This window comes from Emys orbicularis, chromosome 2 (genome assembly GCF_028017835.1).
Source record: "Emys orbicularis isolate rEmyOrb1 chromosome 2, rEmyOrb1.hap1, whole genome shotgun sequence".
Lineage (NCBI taxonomy): Eukaryota > Metazoa > Chordata > Testudines > Emydidae > Emys > Emys orbicularis.
Window position 1 is genome coordinate 241,995,665 of NC_088684.1, and position 24,941 is coordinate 242,020,605.

At 40.1% G+C, this 24,941-nt stretch overlaps 1 protein-coding gene across 1 annotated transcript in view; it reads right to left on the bottom strand.

Moving 5' to 3' along the window:
- AHR (aryl hydrocarbon receptor) overlaps window positions 1-24,941 on the bottom strand; it is a 97,642-nt gene that overhangs the window by 34,007 nt on the left and 38,694 nt on the right. Inside the window, exon 3 of the mRNA XM_065397653.1 lies at window positions 3,995-4,110. Within this exon, the coding sequence (XP_065253725.1) occupies window positions 3,995-4,110 (116 nt within the window). The remainder of the gene's footprint in view (window positions 1-3,994; window positions 4,111-24,941) is intronic.

The following is a 24,941-nucleotide window of genomic DNA, read 5'->3' on the forward strand; positions in this document are numbered from 1 at the left end:
GGAGAAAGTGAGTAAGGAAGTACTCTTTACCCCTTAACATAATCACTCAAAATTAATTGGTGGCAGGTTTAAAACAAACATAAGGAAGTACTTCTTCAAACAACGCACAGTCAGCCTGTGGAACTCCCTGCCAGTGTATGTTGTAAAGGCCAAAGTATGGGTTAAAAAAAATAATAGATAAATTCATGGAGATTGCAGGGCCATGCTCTGTGTGTCCCTAAACCTTTGACTGGATGATCAGGGATGAATCACTAGATAATTGCCCTGTTTGGTTCATTCTCACTGATGCATCTTGCATTGGCCACTGCTGGAAGACAGAATACTGGGCTATATGAGCCATTGATCTGACCCAGTATGGACATCTTATGTTCTTATAAAGAAAATAAAAATACCAAAATACAAAGTAGTATATAAAAACCCTGTCTCGTTCACACCACTTCCCCCTCCCTCTACCTACTCCCTGATAGTAGAAGTGAATCAAAAGTTTAGGTTTTACAACGTGACCTGAACTTGTATTGCCAAATTTAGGCTTTTTCAAACAACCAGAGAAGACAGGATCTTCCAGTGAGCACATCATCACCTATAAACATTTTAGTCACATGAAGTACTGCCTAGAGCAGCTCAGCAGATGGTATCTTTCATTACACGACTCGAGAAGGTAAGTTTTAGATATCTAGGTCCAAGATCACAAATTGTTATAGGTTTTAACCAATACTTTGAACTATACCTGGAACCACATAGGAAGACAGTACAGGGTCCAGAAGACTGGTGCTCTATGGTAACAGGCTGAACCAACTGAGACAAGATATTGCTTTCTATGCTAACAAGCTTTTCAGTCATTGCAAGAGTAAGACCAAGTAGCATGCATCACCAGGGCTGGATTTATACCTTGTGGTCCCCACACCATCTCTGGTGGCTGCCCCAGATCCGAGCTCCCCCCCATCTGCAGGGGCTTGGAGCTCCAGCCCACCCCCCACTGCCCGGCAGCAGCTGGGAGCTGCGGGGGTGCCCCTGCCTCCCAGTGGCAGATGGGAGCTGTGGGGCTCGTAGCTCCTAAAAGCTGCGGGCAGTGGGAGTACCGCCACTTGTAACTTTTAGGCACCTCGCTGTCCACAGCCCTCCCACACAGCCCAGCACCCCAACACACATAGACCTCCCCCACCCCCATAAATCCCACCAGAGACCCACTCTCCCATGCCCTGCCCCCCGGACGCACTCATCAGTCCCGCTGGGAACTTACTGTCTGCCAGGCTGAGCGAGGAGCGCTCCAGCAGGGCTGCGTGGAGCTGTCTCCCCCTCAGCTGGCCCTGCCCCCTGCCAGGACACAGGAGCAACAAAATTTGAATTTTTAGGCACCCCTAGGCATGCCTACAGTACCGAATGGGAAATGTGGCCCTGTGTATCACAGTAATTTGGCTTTGAAGATGCACCCATGGATCATCTACATCAGACAAACAATCCAAGTCCCACAGCCAAATATATATTGATAAAAATTATTCTAAACTGTATTGTTAAAAAAAGCAAAAAACATTGTTCCTAGACTCTTGGAATACAGTTGTTCCAAAACTGATGAAATTGTAGCGCGAAAGGTTTCATACGCATTTCCAAAGAAAGACATTCTCCCAGCCCTTTCCCCATTCCTTCTAGTATTAATCCAGTTGTTCAAAGAATTTGGGAAGAAGTCCCAGGGAAACAAACAGTTCTTTCTATAAGAGCTATGTTTGATCTTTTGGTTCTTTTTTAACAGAGAATTGTAGTAGTTCTTTTTCTAACCTTTATTCAGCACTATTCTCTTGAATTAAATGTATTGCATTCCCTTCAAGAAATAATTTTGCATTTCTGCTTAACAAAAGCAAATGCTATTTCTGGTCAGATCTGTTCTTTATACAGCTATGCTGCTTTCTGTTCATGGTTCCATAATCTTCTATATAGAAAGACAACGTTTGTCCCATTATTTTACTGGGAACAGACATTTTCATTTACCAGTTTCATGATGGCGTCTTCTGCAATCCTCTGGTAACATCATATGTGAATTTTCAGTAAGTGTCAATGGTTCACTACCTTTGTTATCTAATTCCGTAATATCCAACGATGTGTGTCATATGGGCCTGCTGATTTCTATATTAGTAAAATCCTTGGAAAACTAACACTTCCCAACTGGCCAATTTCTGCCTTTAGAATTAACAAATAAGGGAAGATTTTGCATTACAGCATCTTTAATGTATTATTTGCCCTCTCCCCTCATTTCTTATGTTTGTTCCTTACTTTCTCACTCACATTTTTAGCCTGGGAACAAGATCCCCTTGCAATAGAACTGAGGAAGAGAGCTGAAGGCGGTCTTCTGAGGTCTACTTTGCAAATTGTAGTGTAGGAGGCATTCTGCAGGTGAAACTTCAACTTGGTGGAGCGTGCTGGGGATGGGAGAGGTGGACCCACAGTGCATAATGTTGCATAGACCCTTGGCAGCACAGCTGCCCATAGACAGCCAGGGACAGGCTACCATAGTTAAACAAACCCACCAGGGTTATAAGTTACACTGGCTGCCACGTCAGCCCCTAGATCAGCCCAGAATTTGGGAGGCCTAAAGGTAGCTTTTAGCTTTCAGCTGACTGGGGCTCAGACTGAAGCCTGAGCTCTGGGACCCCATGAGCCTAAGTTAGCTGATCCGGGCCAGCCATGGGGTTTTATTGCACTGCAGACATACCCGCAGAGGCACAGCATGGAATCTCACCCACGGTGTCTTTTCTGAATTCTCCATTAACTCTTTTTCGTGTCTAGAACTTAGTCTCATTACACCAAATTATTTACAGTCCCTCATTCCTCTAAATTTGAGGGACAATCTCCTAGGGAGGTTGTGGAATCTCCAGCATTGGAGATTTTTAAGAGCAGGTTAGAAAAACACCTGTCAGGAATGGTCTAGATAATACTTAGTCCTGCCATGAGTGTAGGGGACTAGACTAGATGACTTCTCAAGGTCCCTTTCAGTCCTATGATTCTATGATTATTCCCTATGTGGGCCAGTTCCTTAAAGGTATAATTAAAGCCCTACCGTATATTGTATTCAATAACTAGCAGTGGTATCTTATGCTATTATTCACATATTCTCAACCATGCATCTTTAAATAGCTCCACATCAACCTTTAAATAGGTCCTTGATCAGTTAGAACTTTTTTGTTTTGTTTTTTACACTGATCATTTTAGTTGCATTAGTTACCCAACAAAAATGTGAGCAGAGTTTTGGATCATTGTGGTATTCTGTGGTTTTGAATATCTTAAGAATTGATATAGAAAGTTTCCATTCTTAACTTTCTGCAGTCCAGATGGTTTTTCAAAGACACCTACTACATTTTCTCCCTGTTCATTTTATTATAAGCCAAATAATTTCAGTAACAATTGAATTTACAATAGAAATACAAATAAAAAAATTAAAACGGCACTTAGAACACAATAGCACAATAAAACATGGCATGCAAAATAGTTTGAACCCAAAATAAATTCAAACATCTTGAGTATGAAGGTATCAAAAATAGAAAAAAGTGCTCTACAACGTGCTTTTTAAAAAGTAATTTAATGTTTAAATAAATTCCCAAGTTAATAGCCTCCAAGCTGGGTTACAGACGGCTAGCATTTTAACCCTCATCAATACAAGGCATGGTTTTGTGTATTTGTTGGTGGGGGGTATTTTTGTTTGTTTTAAATAGTCTGTTAGAGATTAAGGAGTAAGAAAGAATTGGAAGACTATTGCCCGATAGCAGGAAAATAGCAATTGCTATGCTGGATCAGATTTGTGGCTCATCCAGTCCAGTAGCCTGTCTCTTAAATTAGCTAGTACCAGATAACTCAGAGGGAAGGTTCAAGAAACCCCATAATGGACAATTACATAGTAATTTGACTATAAGAAGTTTCTTCCTAAACTCCATCAGTTAACTGCTGGCTTATTAAAGGTAACAAAAGACCTTTCTTCAGCAATTATTATATCCACTGTAAAACATACCTGTAATAAAAGTTCTCCTTCTAGTAGATGTATGCCTTCTCCAGGCTTAGTTATTCTGCAGCTGTCCTGAATGCCATTTATCTCAGGTCTGGTACAGTTGGAAGATTTTAATGCAACTATGGAAACAAAACAAAAAATAAAAATCAGTTTTTCTTTGAAGGTCTTACTAGTAAGCCATGAAAGTGCTAAACTGTAGTTAAAAGAAAACAAAAACAAAAAACACAATGAAAGGTTCTTACATTTTAATATACTTTGTGTTCGTTTCTATACTCTCAAAGGCACAAAGTGCAATAATATGAAAAACTACATAGATTTGGGGGGTTTTGTAATTGGTATTTATGGAGCAGAAACACTGTGCTGCATGTCAATGGGACTTTTTTAAATAAGTCAAAATCTAGTTGTCACAATGGCAGTTTCCTATTGTCTTGTTATTTATTCTTTATTATATTTAAGAGATTTATTTTTCACTTCCTTTACAATATGTATCTTTGCAATATGTGGCCGTTTTCATTTAACATACTATTATAGGAGAAATCAAACATTTTGCTATGCGTAAAGTAAGAAGGCACTTTCATTTTAAATTGGTATAATCATTGACTTTAATTCCCGCCCAAAGTCACCTATCTGGCTTAAAGTTTCCATCGTTATTCTTTCAAACTATAAATGAATTTAAGAAAATTCATTTAGCTAGTTAGGAACTGTTTTTGCTGTAAAATCAACAACACTTCCCTAAGCGGAGTCCAGGAGATTTCAGCAATACTACTACATTTATATTAAATGCAAAGAACATTATTACATGGTTTCATCAATGTAAAACAACAAACACTTCTGTAAAATGAGAAGCCCTTGTTCTACAAAATTCATTTTTAATCATTTGACCTACTAGGCGAACACTTGACTGCAAGTTAATGGATGAATCCTGCAGTTATCACTCATGTCACAAGTCCAACTGATTTCAGTGGAACTACTGATGCAAAAATATTAGTGCTCACTATTCTCATCCACTTCAGTATCATACCCTGAAGGCAATCTCATGTTGGCTGTGTCAAATTTCCATCATGTCACCCCTCTTGTCCAACATGCATATGGGGGTCGTTAGTGTGGGAGGCGGGAAAAATCAATTATTGAGGATGCACGGATTACATTTTCACTATGGTGATGACATTTTGCTTCATTTCTCCGTCCTGACTGATCCAGCAGGAGCTACCAAGCTTACCTAGGCCCCAATTCAGTAGTCCATCTATACTGAAAGCATTTAAGCATGTGTTTATAGGTAAGCACATGCTTAAGTGTTTTGCTGAACTAGGACCTCAGACCTGGGGGACATCATGGCATAAATGAGAGCCAGCTGCCTGAGTCTCTATCCGGATAAGACAAAAGAGAGATTGGTAGGCTGGGAATAACAGATGGATGACCATGTGGAAATTATATCTGCTGCTATTATTGAGGTTATACATCTGCAATTTATTCCCTGAGTTCATAATAGCAGGTGTCATTCACCCTGAGGAGAGAGTGGAATTCCATGTTTAATTAAGATCTGTGGGCCAGGGTATAAATTTCTAGCTTTCGCATTCATGAGGCTAACCTTCCAAATGCACGGTTGACTTCCCAAGTCTGCAGGAAGAGGGTTCGAGAGAAGTGATACAAGGACTGGAAAAACTGCTTTATAGTGATAGACTCAAGGAGCTCACTATACTAATCTTATCAAAAGAATATCAAGGGGTGACTTGATCAGTCTATAAATACCTACATGGGGAATAGTAATGAGGAGAACAGCATACTGAGGTATAATAAGACCTAGATTCATTGATTCCAAGGCCAAAGGAATCACTGTGAACATCAAATCTGACTAGCTGGAAGTAACAGCTAGACAAATTCAGACTTGAATTAAGGTGCAAATTTGTAACTGATTGCTCCAGTAGTTGGTTACTATCTATGAAGGGTAATGGTGGATTCTCCATCATTAGAAATTTTTAAATCAAGACTGGATGTTTTGCTATAAGACAGTCTAGTTCAAACAGGAATTAATTCAGGGAAGGCCTATGGCCTGTATTACACAGGAGATCAGAGTAGGTGACCACAATCATCCCTTCTGGCCCTATAACCTCCAAATCATTAAATGACAGACTGTAGTTTGTGTTTCATCTTATTGTGATTTGACCATCCAACTCCAATCTTCCAGCAAAAAGAAATAAACCTGATAATTCTTACGTGGATTTAAAAGAAAAAACAGAAAAAAAAATAAATTATGCACTAATGTTTACATATTAAAAAACGGAACAAACAAGGGGACAATTAATGTGCTTCTCTGTAATTTATTTTTAATGAAAATCTTCAACAACTTTACGAATAGCACAAAAATAAATAATCCAAGTTTTCTTTTTAACAATTGGGCTTCAGGCTAAGCACTTTTCTACTTTCATATGAAGCTAAATTGTAAACATAAGCTATGCAAGTGGATAAATACAATTTATAATATTTGCATGCAGGATTCTTTTAATATAAGAAAATATAGAAATATAGAAAATATGTCCTATTTATAATCTCAAACTTCACTGGTTGTCACTTAATCCTGGATTTATCATCCAGTAATAATCACCCTACCATTGCCAGGAATTTTCCAATGCAGTAAACACTAAACCCTAGATGTAGCAGAATGAGGTAGTGACCTTTTATGGCTTTTCTAAAACACAGCAGCTTTATGGTTTTGTGTGCATTTGTCTTGAGTGAAACACGAGATCTGTTCACACTCATATCAGCAAATGTAAAAGATATTAACTTGATTCCGTTTTGTACTACGTCTACAGAAGACAGCAAGTTAAATACAGACACTTTATCGGAGAAGCAATTAAAATGCCAACGTTTAGCAACCATAACCTCATCTTTAATTCTAAGTATATGGGGGAAATTGAGTTTAAGTTAGATAAAACTGTGTTGTAGGTAGATGCTGACTTAAATGGTAAATGGCAAATTAGTTTTAAAATCAGACATTTGCATAGCTAGAAGTACTGATGGAAAAATGAACTGGCAAGTATTTAAATATACATGGAGACTAGGTAGGCTCTTTATTTTCACAATGGAATTTCCACTTTGAGAAGCCTTGCTTCCTGGTATAGTCTTGTACTGCTTGAGATACAAGAATCTTACAAAATCAAAAGTCAGACACCACGGAGAAAAACATTGCATAAGCTGTAGCCTCAGCTATCAGAACTGTAACCCACTGGTTATGATGCAGAATAGAGAGGCATGTATGGGGGCTATCACAATTAAAGAGCAGTTGCACTTTTGACTCCTCTCTGATTTCTGAGTACCTGTCCTCAAGTTTTAGGCCCCGTGAGCTGACTTATCTCAGCGTGGAACCCCACGAGTCTCCCACTTATAGACTGGGTCCCCCAGACTACAGAGCTCTGTGTTCCAATGCTGATAACTCACCAGGCCCAAATGGATTCAATACCTGCAAGTCTTCCCTTTGGGACGTGTGGCCAATGGTTAATACAGTGACCTGAAAGCTTTCATAAAGCAAGTTATTATTTAATCTTAACAGTAGGAACACAGCAAAGCATAAGAGAAAAAGTATTTAAAAAACAATAAAAGCCCTATCTTCCCAGTGGCTTGCCATCCCTTGCAGACCCTAGGGCATCCCTCTTTCCTTCAGCTCCCTGGCTCCTAGAGCAACCCCCAACAACCATTCTCTTCCTCCCTTGACAACGTCTCGTGTCCCCACCAGAAGCCCTTTATCTTTCTTCTCAGGCTTTTGATGCTCCTATGTTTACAAACTGTGATTCTTCCCCTTAACAAATTGGCCCAGTGAGCTCAACAGGAGGTTAGAAGTCAGATATCAAATCAAATGAGTATAATATTGTCCTTCAAGTGCATAAATAAATGGGTGGCACTCTGAAGATATTGCCCTTGTTCAAGCAGGGATTGGCTGCATGTCAGCATGAATAAACTCCTTGTAGTCCTACCATAAACCCCTTACCACTGTCAAACAAGCAGAGCCCTATTCCTAAGTGATTACAAAGCAACTCTACATCTGTCACAGGTTTGAAAACTAACAAGATTTAAAGGCAGTCCAAACTTATGTGATGGTGAAGACCTCCCCTTATACTGTGTGTGGAGTCAGGTCCCTCGCACCAATTTGGACGAGAGTCTAGCAATGCCGAGATGTGTCTCCTTCTGATCAGACCTCTGATTTTGCTTTCACCTTTTGCTTTGAAAATGTTGCAGCTAGATTAATCAAAGTCTATGCAATGGCAAAAAAGACAATTGAGGAACATGTTACAAGCACATTCAAGGCAACATTTGAAGCTGCTAGGTTTCTTCAGTCCTTCAGATAACTTCCTCAAAGGCTCTCTCTCACACACACACACTTTTTCTTTAAACAATGCTTGTGCCACAAATCACCAGAATGAAGGCTTTACAATACACCTAGAATTTTAACTTACATCACAGAGGGCGTGAGAAAATTTATTAATATTTGCAAAGCATTTTGAAGGCCTTGGATGGAAAATACTATGGATACACAGTACTATTACACTGTAATGTTCACTGAATATGTGCTGTATCGTGTTGTACTATGGCAAAATTCAATGATGGATGTACCACCTTAAACATTGCCTGCCCTGTACTTTTAATCGGAAGTAACAGTATGAAGACATACTCCTCCTTGGAAGAATGACCACAAGGCTTTTTTGTTAGTAAAACAAGATATTGCTTATTTTGCCCACACTTATGGGGAGAAGATCCATGAAACCAGAGAAGCAGCTTGGTTTGATGGACTGGATGAAAATGAATCTTAAGTTATAAGCCCAGCTCAGCCCCTGACTCTCATGCATCTGGTATGTTTCTGGATCTGTCTCAATTTCCCCTTCTGGAAAAAAAGTGAGAATAAATACCTCTTGGACAGATCTCATCACCTTTGCAGTAGCTCAGACAAGCCATTTTTTGTTTCAGGCTAGTCCTAAATTTGAGGCTAAATACTCAATTTAAAGATAGATATGTTCTTGCAAGACACCAGAAATAAGCTCTAGGAATAAGAGAATTGTATGTGTTGAGTGGCTGAAGAAAACAGAGGCCTTCAGTCTACTGAAGTCAGGATTAAACAGACCTCTGATCTCAAACTCTTCCAAAGCCAGAAAAGCTTTGTGAATGCAGATTGATCCTGCAACCACTGGCTGAAAAGCTGAATGACAATCATATGAAATCCCTTCTGTGAGTTGAGCTTTTTCTTATTACAGATGAAGATGCAACTAGAGGGAGTGTTTGCAGAGGCAGGCTGACTACTTGCATTGAGGTGGGAAGAAGAGTCTTAAGTTGCTAACTCCTAATTGAGCATTTTAAAAAGTCATTTAGAAGTTTCTGCTTAAGTCAGGGTCTATGCAATTTTACTATTAGGTAAATAATCTATTCAAGCCTAAAAATGTATTAGGCAAGTATTACATCAATCACAAGTAGATCTTTAGTGCATCACTCATGCAGCCCTGGAATTCAATATTAAAGAACTTCCCAGAACTGCTTATTATCAAATGTTGGCACAACTCCCACAATTTGGTCAAAAAGGTCAAAGTTATAGTTAGAGCCAGTTTAGTCTGTTTCATAACCCTTTCAATAGCGTCATCAGTTCAACTAATGATTATTTTTTAAAATGCTCTGAAGAGGGGGAGGTTCATAGTTGCTTGACTAACTACCACCAAACACCCAAAATAAAAAGTTAATCAATCAAAACCAGACTTATTTCAAAAGACCTAAAGGAAGACACTATTTGGAACACAGAGTTAATATTAAACAACTGCCTAAATCATTAACATACTTTAAACAGTTTATGCCAACTGAAGATTTTTTTTTTTTAAATTTAAACTGATCTTTTCAAAGTGTTCCAGTAAAGAATTACTAAAAATTGATTTAACATTAAGTATCAGGCTGACTTGATTTAAATCAAAGTGATTTAAATCATTATTAAATCAGCAAGCGGGAAACATTGATTTAAATCCATGGTTTGAATCTTGTTTTACATTTGTACTTTTTAGTTATTTTCCTAAAGAAAGCTTGATCATCATTGGTTGGTACCCGTTAAAAACACATTGATCTGCAACTACATATACACTAAATGTGGTACATTTTGCTAACCAGAAAGATATACTGTATCAATACACATTTACTTAAGCAAAAATATATATTCAGATTAATTTTTTTACTTTTTGTAAAAGTCTAGAAAATGGTGAATGATGCTTTTCTTAAATTTTCTTTTGTAATTTGTGACAAACTATTTCTACGGAAATTACAATCCAATTAAAAATCCACAATGAACATTTTAAAATTGTTTTCATTAGTTAATACAGAAGAGGTAGGTATTTATTGTTATTAATATTAAATGTGCAGATGAGAGAAAAAAGTTTATCAAAACATTTTGCATTTAAAATTAACATTTATTAAATAAAAAGGAAGTATTCTCTACAGCTAATGAACTGAATGATTGTTTCTGATCACAGAGTCTTTCAAGAATTTAGAACTAGCATATCTCATCCTTTCACACCTAATTCCTATTCAGACAGAAAAAAGTAAACAATTTCCTGCTTTTTCAACTCTCACTCAAAGTCTTAAATTTGATTGCACTAGTCATCGCATTGAACTAGTTCAATCAACTGAAATTAAGAAAATGTTCTCTCTGCACCTAAACTTCAGCAGCAAATATGTACTGTAATTTATTTATTTCATTTACATTATTTTAACAGATTATAGTGAGGGATTCTCCCGTAGCGTTGACAGATTGAGCGTTCAGCTAGTATATTAAGTTCTGGGTTTATTTGTTTTTATGGCTTCTCACATGGCAAGCAAGTCCAATCCTGGATTTGCAAATGCGGCTGCACATGTAGTCGTTGGCGGTGGGAGGGTTTGAGGCATCGACCTAATGATGCACTCTTCTCAAGCAAAGATCTCACATGTCACTCCTCAAAATTGGACACAGCCTTACAGCACACACTTCTCCATCTGGGTCTATTCTGTGAAACTTATCCCCCAAGTTTTAATGTCTGTCTTGCACACTTTGACTATTATTGTGGGTTCCTATGCTCAGTTGGCTGTAGAACATCACTTTCGATATATGGGAAGCCTCCATGTGGATTATGTGTGGACCAAAGTTGAGCTCTGATGAGCATGCTCTTGATGCTAGGGATTTGGCACCTCTCAAGGACATCAGTGTTGGGGATCAGTCCTGGCACTTGATGCTGCAGATGCATCTTAGGCAGTGAAGGTGGAAGACTTCCAGTTGTTTGATGCGGCTTTGGTAGAGTGTTCATGTTTCACAACCATAAAGGAGTGAGATGAGTACATCAGCGTGATAGACTTCTATTTTGGTTCTGAGGCAGACTTTATGGTCCCTCCAGAGCCTGCCAAATGCCAAACTGCCCTTTACAGTCGCTGAACAACCATCATATAACATGGTGTTGCTGGAAAGCATGCTAACCAGGTAGTAGAATTTCCTGACAGAGCTGAGTGACAATGGGATCATGATGCTTGCGATCTGGTTCTGGCTGGTACATGAGCTCTCTTGATAGCTGTTAACTTTAAGCTTCTACTGTAATTAATGAACACCAGTTACGAACTGACCAGTCAACCACACAACTCATTTGGAATCGGAAATACGCAATCAGGCAGCAGAAACAAAAAAGGTAATTACTTTACAGTACTGTGTTAAAGGTAAACTACCAAAAAAAAAGAAATTAAATATTCACAAGGTAAGGAATATTTCTGTGCTTGTTTCATTTAAATTAAGATGGTTAAAAGCAGCATTTTTCTTCTGCATAGTAAAGTTTCAAAGCTGTATGAAGTCAATGTTCAGTTGTAAACTTTTGAAAGAACCATAACGTTTTGTTCAGAGTTACGAACATTTCAGAGTTACTAACAACCTCCATTCCAGAAGTGTTCATAATTTGAGGTTCTACTTTATGAAGGAGTTTCCATAGGCCCCCGTGATTCACCGTGTCAAAGCCTTAGTCTGGTCAACAAACAGCACATACAGGTCCTTGGTTCTGTTTAAGAGCCTTCTCTTGTATTTGTCAGGCTGCAAAAGTCATGTGCATCCACAGCCAGCACAAAAGCCGCACTGTGACTCCGCATTATAGTAAGTTTAGGTCTAAACATAGTTTGTCATATTTTCAGATTTAAATAGGTTTGTTTTTTAAAATATATATAAAATATCCAATTATATTGAAAATAATTTTCAATCACCCTTATTAATAAAACTAAATGCAAAACTACAGTGTATTAGGCAGGAACATGCAACAATGCAGGAAATACAAAAATTAAGGTTGCATGTGCAAGCTAAACTATGGCCCCTTAACTTAGAGACGTATGGAGCATTTTGAATTATTCTGTGCTGCTGCAACCATGTAAGACAAAGGGAGTTTATGAAAATTGTCAAAGTGAGGAATAGAAAGCAAATGCAACTAAACCAAATATTTAAATTGAAATATAATAAATCAGGTTAATAAGGAAAGGAAGTATATATCAATATATGTAAAGGTATAAACAAAAAATCTGCAACAGCAAAATTTCTATTTGTGCTCCATTAACAGAACAAACTTTATTAATGGATTGCTAAATAGTTCATTGTTGCGTGGGTCCAGAGAAAAGGAATCTAGCTCTCGTGTCAAATACATATTTAGGGACACAATTAAATATGATGCTTTAGACAAATAGGAATAAACATTTTTATGAAAGTGTTTAGAGAGTTAAGTTACATTACACCATGGTACATGTGTCATAGTTCCTGAGATAACTGCACCTCTGACTCCTTTGAGGGCATTCCACTTATGTCTCAGGCTTCTAACTGTCACCTTTCTTGGGGCAGAACCCGTGCCACTTTCCATCTAGATGAGTGAGTTAGCCTGCAATTCCTCCTGTAATTCACTGTAACTGACTCATCAGGTCTGATTTAGTTCAGCATCTGCTGTTCTGTTCTCTCAGGGGCAATGACATCATTAGCCAGCATCCAGCCATCTTTCATAAAACAAGGTATGACTTATTCAGATCAACAGCATTACAGAGAAAACATATGTTGAAAACAAACAGCTTATATGCAATGTCTAGCTTACCAGGTGTCACCCATCTTCTGCATGGAGACCCTAGCAGGTTTCAAAGTACATCAGATCCTCTAGCAGGGTCTGTCCCCGTAGGTTGAAGCTTCATCTCAGTTCTTGAATCAGGTGAGTGACCTCCACCCCTATGGTTACTTTATACAGTGTTCAGTTCTTTGTTTTCTAGATCTCTTTAACCAGGTCAAACTAGTATATGCAATTTTCCCTTCCCTCAGGCATGAGCTTCTCCAGACTTGTTACTTGCCTAGGGATTTGCATTAATTACTCCCCCATCCACCCAAAAACGTGCTTTTAGTTTCTGCAGGAAACCACTGTAACTTCCCCATGGAGCCAGAATACAATATCGGGGTGGGCAAACGACAGCCCACATCTGGCCCGTCAGACCATTTAATCTGGCCCTCAGCTCCCGCCGGGGAGAGGGAGAGGGGGCGGGGGCTTGCCCCGCTCCGCGCAGCGCCCAAGAAGCAGCCGGCATAACCCCACTCTGGCTCCTACGTAGCACGTGGAGGCATGGCCAGGCAGCTCTGCGTGCTGCCACACCCGCAGGTGCCGCCCCGCAGCTCCAATTGGCCGTGGTTCCCGGCCAATGGGAGCTGCAGGGCTGGCACCTGCGGATGGGGCAGCGCGCAGAGCCGCCTGGCCACGCCTCAGAGCCGGAGGGGAGACATGCTTCCAGGAGCTGCTTGCGGTAAGCGCTGCCCGGAGCCTGCGCCCCTGGCGCCCCAATCCCCTGCCACAGCCCTGATCCCCCTTGATCCCAGCCCAGAGCCCCCTGTTGTACGCCAAGCCCCTCATCCCCAGCCCCACCCCAGAGCCTGCAACCACCCCCACCCCGCACCTCAACCCGGAGGTCCCTCCCGTACCCTGAAAATTCCTCTTTTCTGGCCCCACCCCAGAGCCCACAACCCCAGCGAGAGCCCTCACCCCCTCCCGCACTCCTACCCCCAATTTCGTGAGCATTCATGGCCTGCCATACGATTTCCATACCCTGATGTGGCCCTCAGGCCAAAAAGTTTGGCCACTCCTGCTCTACATGCATCTTTTCCTTTTTTGCATTTTTTACCTTTTGAATGATTAACTTTGTAAGCTTAATGTTATACCAAACTATAACTAAGTAGGCTTTTACATGCAACATCCTAGCATGCATGAGCTTTTATTTTTTTTAAACTAACAGAAAAAAGAATAAATGGATCAGTACTTTCTAAAGATGATCAAGAAAAGAAACTGGCAACTAAAAGGCAACAAATATGATTGCCATCCTTCTCCATAAGCCGCGTGTGTGTTCCTGCACTAGTTGCTGCCAAAGAAACTAGGCAAAGCTACACACGCAGTGTGGTATGTTTAGGTAGCAATCAACTGTAGTTTACAAATCTCAACTACATGCATTGCTTGTTACGTTTGGGAGAAGTAGGAAAAAGTTTTCCCATGACTATCATTTGAATTTGTGTGTGATTCCTTCATCCAAGTATCTGACCTTCGGGTTACTAGTAGAAATGTTACCAAAAGTTGTACTTCTGTCTACCTTGAAGAACTGCAAAAACTGAAGATAAAAGGAAGATTTTCCCACCTTATGTTCACTTGGCCTCCTATTGCAACAAATGACATTTTGTTCACAGAAACGATGAGTGGCTAGATTTATAATTTTTCTTCTAATTTCTGTAGCTATATCATCCATTTTGTCAGTATGACCGCTGCCAATATGCACTCTGTTCATTGTTTCAGCAATACCAATGCCCTTCGCTGGGTGACAATCCTAATTTTAGTATAGATTGGAAAAATCAGAACGTGAAACCTAACAGGTGATTACCCTGATTTCTATGCCTCCACTTCTTCCAGTCCATTACCACCAGGGATGCCCACACCTTCTAGTGCACACCACCCATTTTGTTTTCTTCATTTATTTTTAATTTTGTATTAATTTTTACAAACCATTTCGTTAGGCATTTGAGGAAGTTAGTTAAGGAAGCTGGGCTAATAAGATGTGGGGATATTATGCTTTATACTGAAGCACAGAAAAATATAGTAAATTGTGAACAGTCCATTATATTTTTACAGTTTTATTATATATTGTATTTATTATTGTGAAAACACCTAAAATAATGGATAGATTCTTTTAAATGCAAATCAAAAGAATAACTGATAAATAATTACTCTGATAGCTCCCTTCACCATGAGGGAATACAATTTTATAGAACTTTGGAAGAGGCATGAATAAATGGATCAGTACTTTCTAAAGATGACCAAGGAAAGAAATGGGAGAGGGAGTTAACTGTACCCCCTCTTCATGCAAACAACAGGGCCAAACCCATTGGCACCTGAATCCACAGCAGCTATATTATTTGCAGGGTGGATAAAAATCAGATTTTGTTTATTTAAATTGGATGTTTTTGATTTAAATCGGATTTTTTTGATAAAATGCTTTTTGAGGAAAAAACCTATCTAAAGATAGTTTTAATTAAGATCCATGATGAGAGATCTTTGAGCTACAATGTAATAGGGATTATAAATTCTAATTCTATAGTATGAGACAATATATTCATGTAATTTTTAAGAAAAGTTTTGTAAATGAGTTCCAATAGTTCATGGATTAGGGACCCAATCTTATGGGGTTTCAGGGGCTTGTGTATAGATTATTTAGGATAATCTTTCTATCTACCCTATGGGACTCAGTGCTCAGCCTAGATGCTACCATCAGAGATGCTTAGTTTTGCAGTTCTCAAACTGTGGATTTGTGTCTCCAGAGATAATATGCTTGTTAACAGCAAAAATGTTTTCAAATAAATAAATAAATAAATAAATAAATAAATAAATATGTAGAGGTGAGAAATTACAGACCTCAACCCTATTGTCTCTGCAAATTTGTGTACAGAGTCAATCTCTTGCCTCTCTCTAAAAGTGCAAAGTTTCAAAAAGTTCAATGAACAGAAGATTGTTGGGGGCGGAATAGAACTGGACAAGGAGAAGAAGTGTGGCGATAAATGCGAGAAGGGAGGGACAGGCAGTAGAAACAAAAGTGAAACTGTTTGAGCAGCATATTCCAGAAGTCTTGAGGTCTTTCTGAGTGTGGCCTTCATTGATTTGATATCTACCATACCATTATCTCACTAGAAGGGAAAACCTATAATAGCAGCAGGCCGTAAAAGAGACCCAGTTTGGGAATAAGAACCATTCAAGAAATATTTGTTTGCTGATGATGTTTTAAAGAAAGTCACATCAGTGAACTGGTGGAAGTCACTTAAGCACTTGGATTCAGAGACTGTTGAAGTGATCATCTCACTTTTAACAGCAGTAGCTTCTTCTGCCGACATAAAATTCTTTCTATCTTCCTTTGGACTAATTCATTCCAAATTGAGAAATGGTTTGGGACCTGAAAAAGCAGGAAAGCTTGTCTTTCTTTTCCAGATTATGAACAAACAGGAAAATGAAGGTGAAGATGACTGAGTTAGCTGCAGAAGCCAATATTTTAAGTTTCTCATGTTGACCTGGCTGACACAGTCGATTTAAATTTGTTGGGGTTTTTTAATATTTCATTTAACTATTTTAAACAGTTTTAACTAAAACAAACCTGATTTTAAAAAAACTTGAATGTTTAACTAAATTCAAAAATTCATATGCTTGTTTTGTTAAAATATTATATGTTTGCTGTTGAAGAAAAAAATCCGGAATACATAACATTGTTGTAGTTAAATAAAACAATTTAAATGTCTGTCTGGTGATGTTCTCCAAATACAGCATGGCTAGAAAATCCTCCAAATATTAATGATTAACCTGTTGAATTGGAGATCGTTCACCTCCCAATGACTTCATAAATATCTGCTTCAATTATCTTTGGTAAATGAAATAACCAGTCATTCATTTTCTGATATAGCTGTAAAACTAATCAGAAAAGTTTTCAAAATAAATCACTTAAAAATGTATAGTGTGTACCTTCTAAAAATGAAACCTACATCTATCTGAGTTGTGAAGAATATGTATTAAGGTTAGAACAACCAACAAGAATGCACTTTTATGTAGAAATCCATGACTAAATCGAGTCTTCCTGACTAGTGATTTAAATAATGATATAAATCAAATCCACCCTGATTATTGACTCAACCTTAAAGTGGAGTACAACACACTACTTTTCATTTGTTTGTTTAAAACTTACACTCATTGAATATTGCAATGAAAAACATGGCTGCTGTTACTGAGAAGTTTAATATTGTCATAATGGTTTCCAATTAAAGGTAAAGGAATCAGTAATGAAAGCAATCAGTGAGCCACCTAGGGAATAACTTTTTGATTCTGTACATGCTCCTGCCTGGTCTGGGAATGGACTATATAAGGAGGCATCGTTTTAAAAATAAGGATTGGTGGGGGGGTGGATAGTAGAGGTCTTCCTCTTGAAATTGTGTCATTGGCCAGTAAGTGGTCAGTCAAAGCTGAGGGTAGGTGGTCAGTCAAAGCTACACAGGCTGTGATCTGATGGGAGGGAAATAGAATCGGAGCCCAACAGTGTTAGTGGGCTGGAAAAACAAACACTGTGTCCTGCAAGAGTCTTGTGGCATGGCATAGAGCAGGGGTAGGCAACCTTTCAGAAGTGGTGTGCCGAGTCTTCATTTATTCTCTTTAATTTAAGGTTTCGCGTGCCGGTAATACATGTTAACGTTTTTTAGAAGGTCTCTCTCTATAAGTCTATATTATATAACTAAACTATTGTTGTATGTAAAGTAAACAAGGTTTTCAAAATGTTTAAGAAGCTTCATTTAAAATTAAATTAAAATGCTGATCTTATGCCGCCAGCCTGCTTCCAGCCTGGGGTTCTGTTCACCTAGGCCTGCAGTGGGCTGAGCGGGGCGACTCGAGGTCAGGGCAGAGGGCTGGGGTGTGTGTGGAGGTGCAGGGCAGAGGGTTGGGGGGGGGAGGTCAGGGCAGAGCAGAAGGCTGGGTGTTGGGGGGAGGTCAGGGCAGAGGGCTGGGGGGGTGTGGAGGTGCAGGGCAGAAGGTTGGGTGTTGGGGGCGACTCGAGGTAAGGGCAGAGGGCTGGGGGGTGTGGGGGTGCAGGGCAGAAGGCTGTGGGGTGCAGGGCAGAAGGCTGAGTGTGTGTGGGGGTGCAGGGCAGAGAGATGGGGCTGTGGGGTGCAGGGCAGAAGGCTGAGTGTGTGTGGGGGTTCAGGGCAGAGGGCTGGGGGTGTGGGGTGCAGGGCAGAAGGCTGGGGTGCTCGGCTCGTGGGGGTGCTCCCAGCCCCCTGTCCTGAGCGGCTCATGGCAGGGGGCTGGGAAGGATATGCCCTGTTCCACCCCCTTCCCCCAGGCCCGTCCCTACCTCTCTCTGCCTGCTCTACAGAGCTGTATGCAGGCTGCTGCTCTGCTCCCCCTCCCCCTCACAAGGGCCATCACCGGCAGGGAGAGGGAGGGGGAGGGGGAGGAGGAGGAGGGGCCGGAATGCACCAAGCTGTGGGAAGAAGCAGGGAAGGAGGGAAACTTGGCTGCTGCAGGACCAAGCTTCTGCCTCCTGCCCCCGCAGGGGAGAACGGTGGGCGGGGGGGCTGAGTGGGGCAGGGGGCCGGGACCCCCCCCCCACCGCTCTCCCCTGCCGGGGCAGGAGGCAGAAGCTTGGTCCTGCCGCAGCCAAGCTTCCCCCCTCCCCCACTTCTTCCCCCAGCATGGCGCTTTCCAGCTCCTCCTCCTCTCACCGGGCAGGCTGCGTGCAATTCAGAATTGGCTCGCTGTGTTTGGCACACGTGCCGTAGGTTGCCAACCCCTGGCATAGAGGCTCCTGGACTTGCTTCCAGCTAGTCTAGTATCAATGAAAGACAATGACGGTCCGAGTCAGTTATTGGGTGTCACAGCTGGGCAAAGAAGGACATCATTATTATTTATTTCTGGAATCATCCACAATGTGCTAGACACTTTCAAAAAGTTATCTGGCTTTTTACTGATCCAAATGGAGAAAGCTCTAGAAATGCACTTTGGGGGAATAAAGGGTGTATCACTGGGCATGCAATTAACGAATTCAAGAAAAATTCTAGTGTACATAGGTATACAGTTCCAACTAATTCCCCTCTCAATCAGCAGCATAGCTTCTCAGCTGCTGCAATTAGGGTTTAAACTGAAATCTGCGCTATACATGTGCAGTCCTGCATTTTCATTCACCCATAACATTTTTTCAAAAGCCTCTTCTAAAACTGAGTAAAGCACATACTCCTAAGTGTCCATGCCTCCTTATTTTTATTATAATAAAGTATAGCCAGTTATGAGCACATACTCTGAGAAAAACAAAACAGAATTTTCTCTTTGAAAATGGGAAAAATGTATTTTGTCACCCTTCCATAATAAAAATAAAGAGAATTTGTTCAAACGTTGCCAAAAAAAAAAAAAAAATCAAACTCAAAGAACAAATAAGGAAAATTTCAGCTCTAAAAGTGAATGATTCAGATATTTTAAAAGTGTATGAACACAGAGGGTTTCAATGGAAACTATTTTGCAATCTTGACAATAGGGGTTGTCACTAAAACAAACACTAAAATAAAGCACTATTTGGTTGCTAAAATAAAGAGTGCTTTGCATATTTTCAGTTTAGTCAGGATAAAGAACTGCCAATATTAAGGTTTCATTAGTAATTGTTGAATGTTTTAGAGAATGCAGATGGAAACAGACTTACAAAACAAATAAAATAGTAAATATTTTGTCAGTATTGTCTTGAAAATTACTCAGCGTACAGCTACAGAAAATACCCAAGGGCCCTAGTGCTTAAACTTTAAAAACATGTCTTTGTACATATTTTAAATTAATAAGGAAAAGGAGTAGGCAGTCTTTAAATTACTTCAAAGTCAGCAAAAATTACTCCTTGACTTAATTCATTATATGCACACTGTCCATAATGACAACAAAATAGAACAGACTTATGACCCAGGCATAAAAATATATTTTAAAACTGCTTACATTTTAATGAAAGCTGACTGCTAATGGTTAGCTTTTGTGTGGTGCTTTAGATTCATATACCACTAATGGTTTAATTTTAAGATAACCTTGGGTCAAAAGAAGTGTAAAATTAATGTTTGATTGCAGCTAAAGAAAAAAAATATTAGACTTAATTTAGCACAAAACAAACTATTTTTGTCATAAGGAAGTCTGTTTCTTGCCCTTTCAAAATTTACGTTTGTGAGCTCAAACCACTGGTACTTGGTTTCCAAGTCTATGCGAGGGATATGTATGTTTATAAATCAGAAGACAAGAGACAAGAACTTGGCAGAAGGAACCCCCCAACCCCCGCCCCGTTGAATTGCACAAGCCAAGACTGACAGGCAGCCCACAATTTCCCAGAAATTACATTTCAAGATCACAAGAATCCCAGTAATAACATGCATTTACTAAACAGAACTCAAAGAACTCTTGTGTTTCATTCTATGTACAGTATACTCAGTTATTAAGTATTCTACTTGATATGGCTTAGTAAAATAAATGAAGAAACCTCAATAGAAGTAGAAAAGCCTTTTTAAAAGGTTTTGATGAACTCCGCTATATTCTTAGAGAGCTAATAAGCAACTTTATCTTACAATGGTCACTGGTACTTTTATTTCCCAGTCTTCCCTTCTATACTCTGTTTTTCAAATTCTCATTCTATATTTCATCTTAGTATTGAAAGCTTACTCGAAGATGTATTTCCATATCAATAAGATGCTGTAATATATGCAACCTTAAGAACAGGTACAATGTTGGAAAATTTCCGCACAATTGCCTCTGACCAAGATTATAAACACTTCTTTTCTCATATTAAGACATTTACATAGGTAAACCAAAAGCATTCAAATATACACCGTATCTTCATTAAAAAGCTGAGATGTCAGTCAAAAGAACACATTTAGCATTAGACTAGTAGAGAAGTGACAGGTGGGCAATATATGTTAATGGTTTTCCTGTAATGACCGGAATACATACATCTGCTAGTGCATAACTACATGAGGGTATGTTTTGAAAGAGAGGGAAAACCAGAAGCATAAGCTCCTCCTTTCCAACAACCTAAGCCAGTGATTCTCAACCAGGGGTATGTGTACCACTGGGGGTACACAGAGGTCTTCTGGGGGTACATCAATTTATCTAGATGATATTTGCCTAGTTTTACAACAGGCTATATAAAAAGCACTAGTTAAGTCAGTACAAACTAAAATTTCATACAATGAAATGTTTATACTATTTTATAGCCACTGTACACTAGAATGTAAGTACAATATTTATATTCCAATTGATTTGATAATTATATGGTAAAAATAAGCAATTTTTCAGTAATCGTGTGCTGTGACACTTTTGTATTTTTATGTTTGATTTTGTAAGCAAGTAGTTTTAAAGTGAAGTAAAACTTGGGGGGCATGCAAGACAAATCAGATTCCTGAAAGACTGGTCCAGTAGTCTGGATAGCTTAGGTCAGTGGCTCTCAACCTATCTGCAGACTTCTCATATTAATATGCTTCAGCTGCCTCGGTATCCTTTCCCACAATGGAAAATTTCTTAATTAACACAACTCAAAGACAAAAATAATCTTCATTCACAAATGCAGCACAACTACTTCTTGGATTAAATGTTGCAAATGTTACAACACACAAGGTAGGACAGAAAGTGTACCTTATTCAAATAAAAGAATGGGTTAAATTATTCAGGCAGATTATAAAGTAAATTTCTGAATCAGAACTTCGCCAAGACACCAGGGTTATAACACCCTTATTTTCATGAAAATGGCCACAGACATAATAGCTATGGATGGTCAAAACATAGGTTTTAGACTACATGTAAAATACTGCAGCTGACCCTTATCACCACAAATGACCGAGCAGTGGTTCAATATTGACTCTGAAAAGAATGCCACTCAGAGGCCTTCTACATGCTTCCCAAGATACACAAACAAGGCAAACCAGGCAGACCCATCATATTTGGCCATGGTACTCTTACCGATATTCAGATTCCTAGAAACCATTCACCACACAAAGGGCCAGCTTTCTACAGGACACAACCAACTTCTTCCACAAACTCCACAACATTAACAAGCTCCCTCAGAATACCATCCTTGCCCCCATGGAGGTCACCTCCCTGTACACCAACATCTTTCACAATGACAGCATAGCTGCCTGCCTCAAATATTTACAAGACAATGGATAACCTTCAGATATCCACCCTAAACACATCCCCAGACTCATCCATTTCATCCTCACCCATAACAATTTCACATTTAACACACACTTTGTCCAAACCATGGGAACATGGGTACTAGGATGGCTCCCCAATATGCCAACCTCTTCATGGGCCACACTGAAGAATTTCTGGACAAATGCACCATGAAACCAATGAAATACCTGAGATATATCAATGATATTTTCATTCTCTGGATAAACAACTTGAACACCCTCAGACTTCCAACACAACTTCAAAAACCACCACCCATCCATTAAAGAGTCTCTGGAACATTCCCACACCAGCATCTTCTTCCTAGATACTACCATCAGCTCCAACAACTGAACCCTACTGACAAGCAACCCATGGATCACCACACCTACCTTTATAGATCCAGTAACCACCCCAAACACACCCAGAAATCTGTTATCTACAGCTGGGCCCTCTGATACCACATAATATGTTCCGAGGAGAACATCTGTGATATACACCTTAACACACACAAAACTGCCTACACCAAACAAGGACACTCCACTACAGAAGTAGATCGCAGCATGGAACAGGACAACCAAATACCCTGAGAGAACCTGCTTCAATACAGAAATAAAAGCCCGTCTGACTGCACACCCCTTCCTAGTTGTCACCTGCCACACCACAATGGAATCCATATGGGGTATCAAACAAGTACAAACCACTCTCGATGGGGACCACATCCTGGGGGGGGGGGGGGGGAAAGAAAAAAAAAATCTTTTCTGAGCTCCCTCTTCTGGCTTTCAAACATCACCCCCCCCCCCAAGTCTCTCCAAGCTCATCGTCAGAAGCAAGTTCCCCACAAACCAGGACACACCAACTCAAAGCAGTGCCAGACCTGCCAGAACAACAGATGCAAAACCTGCAGATATATCTCCATCACTACAGTGATCAACACACCTTTCAAGATCCATGGATCGAAGATACTATCACATGTGATAGTTTTTATTAGGGCATCTAGTGCACTGGATGAGATACTATGTCGGTGAAGCCAGACAATCACTACACTCTTGAATGAACTCACACAGGAAAATGATAAAAGACAAAAACACCACAAACTGTGGGTAAACACTTTTCACAAAGCAATCATTCTATAGCTGACCGATCAGTCCTCATCCTCAAAGGAAACCTGCACAACACTTTCAAAAGGCAAGCCTGGGAGCTTAAATTCATAACTTTGCTAGACAATAAAAATCATGGACTGAATAGACACTAGATTTATTACAGCAATCTATAACCCACTAACCCACCCACCCAGATACAATAAAAGCTTTGTTATCTGGCATGTTGGGGGATTGAGGGGTGCCGGTTAGTCAAGAATTCTGGTTAACTAAAAGCTATATTTACCAATGGAGGGAGGTAGCTTGGGTGTGGGAGGGGGCTCTGGGAGGGACTTTGGGTGCAGGAGAGGGCTCAGGGCAGGGGGTGAGGCGTGGTAGGAGTTTCAGGGCGCCAAATATGGGCAGCGCTCACCTTGGGCGGCTCCCTGAAAGTGGCAACGTGTCCCTGCTCCTCCTAGGCGGAGGCACAGCCAGGCGGCTCTGCGCACTGCCTCCACCTGCAGGTGCCGCACCTGAAGCTCCCATTGGCTGCGGTCCCCGGCCAATGGGAGCTGCGGAACCAGCACTCGGGGTGGGACGGGGGCAGCACAGGGAGCTGCCCAAGGTGAGTGCCACCCGGGTCCACCACCCCAAAATGCTGGTTTCTAGAGTTTTCTGGGTGATAAAGTGCTGGATAACACACCTCCTTCCCTATGACTGGAAGGGTGTTATCAGGCCACTTCATCTTGAATGGTCCCTTGAAATGGGTTAACTACTTATGCTAAACAGTATGTTCCATCTAGTATTTAGCTGTGACACTGAGGACTAGTCTACACTAAAAGCACTACAGTGATGCAGCTCCATCAGTGCATCTGGAGAAGACACTAAGCCAACAGGGAGCTCTTTCGACTTAATTACTCCACCTCCATGAGAGCTTTCCCGCCAACATAGCGCTGTTCTACACCAGCACTTAGGTCGGTGTAACTTATGTCACTTGGGTGTGGATTATTCATACCCCAAGCAACGTAAATTATACTGAAGTGGTAGTGAGCACAAACCTTGAGTAAGTTTCCCAGACCTGAAGAAGAGTTCTGTGTAAGCTCAAAAGCTTGTCTTTCTCACCAACAGAAGTTGGTCCAATAAAAGATATTACTTCACCTACCTTGTCTCTCTAATATCCTGGGACAGACACAGCTACAACAACACTGCATGCATATATACATATATACACATACATATACATACCTGAGTCACTTGCTGGTCTCCTATTCAAAAATTAGACTTCTCCTCACATTGTTAGTTTCAGAGATTGACAATATTAGAACAGAAAATAGCATGACTGCAGGCCAAATGTATAGGTACTTGAAAAAAGGAAACAGGTAATAGAAATACTGTTGTTCAACCCACAAATTTCCACGTTAGCATAAGTGATGTTTTATACAATGGAATAGAAGAATCAGACATTGCCTAGATATTTAAGTAATCAATTTTAAGCAATTAAAAAAATGTTGCCAGAGCAAGTGTTATTATAGCAGGTAAATGAAATACTTGTATATGAATCCAGTTATGAAATGGTCAATAATATTTATCAAAATAGAGAGGAAGCATGGTCCAGTAGTTAGGGGAGTAGCTTAGGAC